We start from the raw sequence: 4,556 nt of genomic DNA, 5'->3' as shown, positions 1-4,556 counted from the left end.
TCCGGAATAACTGCCTCTCACATCCCCACATTCTGCTAAGGGCCCTCAGCACCACTCCTCCACCCACACCAACCACCCACTCCCTGGAACACATCTCAGGCATTGAGGACACCTTTCTGTGCCAAGGCTCTCAAATGGGATCAGCGATTCCTGTTCCTGTGATGCCTTAAGGCATCATCTGCTGTTGGGGCACCAAGCAAGACAGCAGCCAAGGGACCAGCCTGGGCTGCCTGCAAACATGGCCCATCTGCCTCCTGCTCTTCTCCCACTCCCTTCTCTGCATGGCCCCTTCAGCTCTATCCAGTGCCCTCTGCTGCAAACCCCTTCTCCCAAGCCAGAGACCATTGGGCGCCTCCAGTGTGCTTCTCCCAGTGAAGGGCAGGAATGCCTTGATGCTCTGGCCAAATCTCCAAACAAATCTGCACTGCTGATGGTCAGCCTGGTCACAACCCAGACCAGCTCCCCTCTACTGGCTGTTGCTGAATTTTCACTCTTTGTGCTCAATAAAGTTTTCCTTTGCATCACAATCTCACATGGCTCTTTCTCTTTTCTCCCAGAACTCTTCCAGTCTCACTCAGTGCTAAGGCAAGTTTGTGAAGGCAGTTGGTTTGGAGGAAAAAGTGCACCAAGGCCTGTCTTAGGAAATATTGCTCCAGTTCCCCTACCCTCGGCACACTTTGGTCTTCAATCGCACCACACAAACCTCTCACTTGCTTGAGATCAGGGGAGGATACTCTATTGTAGGTCTTTGCATGCCTTTAACACAAAGCCCTCGTGGTGTCTGTGTTCACTTTTGGTTTGAGGGCCTCATCATCTCTGAGGCTCATCTACAGGTCTGCTTGAGCAGGTCCTTGTCTTCCTTCTCATGGATGGTCCCACCTGGTGTGTCATGAGCTGGGCATTCCTTGTCTTTCCCCACATCCACAGTACCTTGTCCTTCTCTTGGGGTTGTGTCCATCTCACCTTGGCGGCAGATTTTAAGTGCAAGTTTTAGAAAACGTATTCTGGTATTTATGGCTTGTGTCATGGTGGGCTTGAGACGTGACCAAGGCTTTGGAGAGGTGGGGTGTAATCACTGAGGTCACCCCATGGTACTTGTGTGCTGTGGCTTGTGGCTGTGTGGGGAAGAGTTGCCCCCACTCTCTGGCAGCCCTGTCAGGCTGGTGTGCATTTTGCAGCTGTGGCAAGTAGGAGGTGTTGTACCTTCAATCACATACCCTCCCTCCATGCTTTTCTCCCAGCTGGCAATGGCTGACATTGGGCCATCTTTTTTCCTGCTGGTTGTGCTTTGTGTGTGTCTTGATGCCCCTCTTGCTTTTACAGTTTTGATATCCAGCGTCTTTTGGGTCATATTTTGGGCTAAGGACTGAGGTCAGTCACTCCTCTGGGCAATGTCTGGTTGTCAGAAAGTGGATTGGGCAGTTGCCCTGGGTTATTGGAGGAGAGCATTACATAATCCTTGACAATACCCCAGGCATGTCCAGGTTGTGTCAGTGGTGGCTGGAGAAGGCTCTGAAGGGCTGGGTCCAGAGGCTTGTGGTCAGTGTTCCAAAGTCCAGATGGCAGCAAATCCACAGTGCTGTAACCCAGGAGTTGGATCCTTTTGGCCAACACAGAAAACCTGAGTAGTCCTGAACATCTGCTGGAGCTCAGCAAGGGCATCTGCCACGGGCTGTTTTTGGTGGGAGTCATCCCAGGTAGGAAGTAAAGTCTCAGAGTAGCTTGGAACAATGGTTTTCTTCTCTGAAAAAACTTTTGTGGTTGTGGTTGAGAAGAAATTGACCAGGAGGTGTCCCTGGGTGGGAAAAGGGACCCCAAGGTTTGAGGGAAGAAGTGGGAAAAGTGTTGTGATGAGACAGGGGGAGGTGACTCTTGCTGTCTCCTGAAAGCTGGTGACATCGCAGGTGAGGTGCTATGACCAGTCCTCCTGGGCATGAGAATGCAATCCAGTTAATGAATCTTGACCATTCCAGGCCAGCAATGATCTGAAGTGTGAAAATGAAATCCATGTAATGAATCCAGACCATTCCAGGAGCGGCAATGTTCTAAAGGGGCTGGAGGAACTTTTCTAGAGAAGAGGATGGCAGAGCTGAGGCGCCCAGGGGACAAGGATGGACAGGGTTGTGCCATCAGTGTTTGCAAATCCCTGATGGTGGGGGAATGGGCCAACACAAGCCCGGCTGTTCTCAGCAGTGCACACCTGTGGGGCAAGACAGCAAGGGCACAAGTGAAAAGAGATGGAATTCCATGGGCAAAGAAGCCAAGAATCTTTCTTCGTGAGGGTTGCCACAGAGTGGAAGAGGTTGTAGAGTGGAAGAGGTGGTGGAATCTCAATCCTTGGGCTGAATAAACAACCAAAACTTTGGGGAGGTGCGGTTGTCATCGGCAAGGTCACCCTGTGGGATGGTGTGCTGTGGTTTGTGGGTGTGTTGTGAAGAGGAGCCCCATTCCCTCCCAGCCCTCTCAGGCTGCTCAGGGATTTGCAGCTCTGCTGGAGGTGTTGCCCCTTCCCTCATATTCCATGATTTCCCACCTGGAGACCACCTGTCCAAGCCTGACTCTAAACCTGACCTTTCCTGTTGACTGTGCTCTGTGGGTGTCTTGGTGCCCCTCTTGCCTTTAAGGTTTTGGTATCCAGGGCCTTTGGGGTCTTTGCTGGGGATGACTGCAAAGGGGTGAGGCCACTTGTGATTGTCAGAAAGAAGATTTGGAGGTTGCTCAGGGTTGTTGGAGGGGGGCATTGCCTGATTCTCAACACCAGGAAAGTCTGGGTTGTGTCCTTGCCCAGAGAATGATTCTGAAGAACTGGACACAGAGGGCTGTCCCAAAAAGTGATGGCAGCAAGTTCTCAGTGCTGAGGCCCAGGAGTTGGATCCTTTTGGCCAACACAGAAAACCTGAGTAGTCCTGAACATCTGCTGGAGCTCAGCAAGGGCATCTGCCACGGGCTGTTTTTGGTGGGAGTCATCCCAGGTAGGAAGTAAAGTCTCAGAGTAGCTTGGAACAATGGTTTTCTTCTCTGAAAAAACTTTTGTGGTTGTGGTTGAGAAGAAATTGACCAGGAGGTGTCCCTGGGTGGGAAAAGGGACCCCAAGGTTTGAGGGAAGAAGTGGGAAAAGTGTTGTGATGAGACAGGGGGAGGTGACTCTTGCTGTCTCCTGAAAGCTGGTGACATCGCAGGTGAGGTGCTATGACCAGTCCTCCTGGGCATGAGAATGCAATCCAGTTAATGAATCTTGACCATTCCAGGCCAGCAATGATCTGAAGTGTGAAAATGAAATCCATGTAATGAATCCAGACCATTCCAGGAGCGGCAATGTTCTAAAGGGGCTGGAGGAACTTTTCTAGAGAAGAGGATGGCAGAGCTGAGGCGCCCAGGGGACAAGGATGGACAGGGTTGTGCCATCAGTGTTTGCAAATCCCTGATGGTGGGGGAATGAAGACAAGGGAGCCCGGCTGTTCTCAGCAGTGCACACCTGTGGGGCAAGAGAGCAAGGGCACAAGTGAAAAGAGATGGAATTCCATGGGCAAAGAAGCCAAGAATCTTTCTTCGTGAGAGTTGCCACAGAGTGGAAGAGGTTGTAGAGTGGAAGAGGTGGTGGAATCTCAATCCTTGGAGATCCAAATCTGACCTGTCCATGGTGCTGGAAATGTTCTCTCTTTGGTCTTGCTTGAGCAGGGCAGTTGAAGCACCTGCGCTCCACAGCTCCAGTCCAAGAGGTGGATGTTGTTTCTCTCTTTGCTGGAGGGTTTCAAGAGTGCTGGCCAGGAAGAGACTTTGCCAAGTGTGCATGGTCATGGAGTGACTTTTCCATTTTTGTGCCAAGGTGAGAATTGATGTGTCAAAGACTTTGGTGGAGCAGTTTGCAAGGTCTGTGACATGTTCTGCAAGATGTTCCTTACTGTGTTTCCTATGCCATAATTTGCTATTAGTTGTTTTGACATATATGTAAGGAAAAGTGTTGTTGCCCTCTTCCACATGCTCCCAGTGGCTTGTTCAGTCCTAGAATGAGGTGGCTGCAGAGGTGAGATCATTTTAACACTAAAAAATAAGGAGGCATTCCAGGTTTAAAGCAGGAAAACTTTATTGATATGAAAGAATGCAGAGGCAGGAATAAGAAGTGGAAATAATCTGTTATGAGGTGAGACCATCGTGACCAACAGCTGATTTGATGTGCTTTGATTGCAGGAGCTGTTGCCAGAGGCCAGAGCTGGTGGTGTCAAGGGTGGTGCTGAGGGCCCTTAGCAGATGGAGCCATAGCCCCTTCTGCCAGAGCAGCCCAGGCCTGCCAGGCCGTAGCCAAAACCGCCAAAGCCAAATCCACCAGAGATGGGCTGTCCCTGGGCACTGAGCTCAGTGCCCAGAGCAGCGGAGGAGGTGGATCCGACGGCGGTGCTCTGGGGGAAGGAGGTCATGATGGGTCCTGGCAGGGTGACCAGCACAGGGGCAGGGTCGATGATGACGCGGGAATCCTGGCATTGCAGGGCACAGGGCTTGTTGCAGCTGTTGGCCAGCGGGGTGGGTCCGCAGGGTCGGCAGATGTTGTTGCAGGCCAT

At 51.5% G+C, this 4,556-nt stretch overlaps 1 protein-coding gene across 1 annotated transcript; it reads right to left on the bottom strand.

The window, feature by feature from the left end:
• Nucleotides 1–4,241: 4,241 nt before the first annotated feature.
• On the bottom strand, nucleotides 4,242–4,556 carry LOC121359103 (feather beta keratin-like). The gene has a single exon (XM_041477815.1). The coding sequence runs from the start codon at nucleotides 4,554–4,556 to the stop codon at nucleotides 4,242–4,244; it is 315 nt and encodes a 104-aa protein (XP_041333749.1).

This window comes from Pyrgilauda ruficollis, unplaced genomic scaffold, assembly GCF_017590135.1.
Source record: "Pyrgilauda ruficollis isolate IOZ18807 unplaced genomic scaffold, ASM1759013v1 scaffold410, whole genome shotgun sequence".
In the NCBI taxonomy this organism is placed as follows: domain Eukaryota; kingdom Metazoa; phylum Chordata; class Aves; order Passeriformes; family Passeridae; genus Pyrgilauda; species Pyrgilauda ruficollis.
This window is presented reverse-complemented; position numbering and strand designations above follow the sequence as displayed.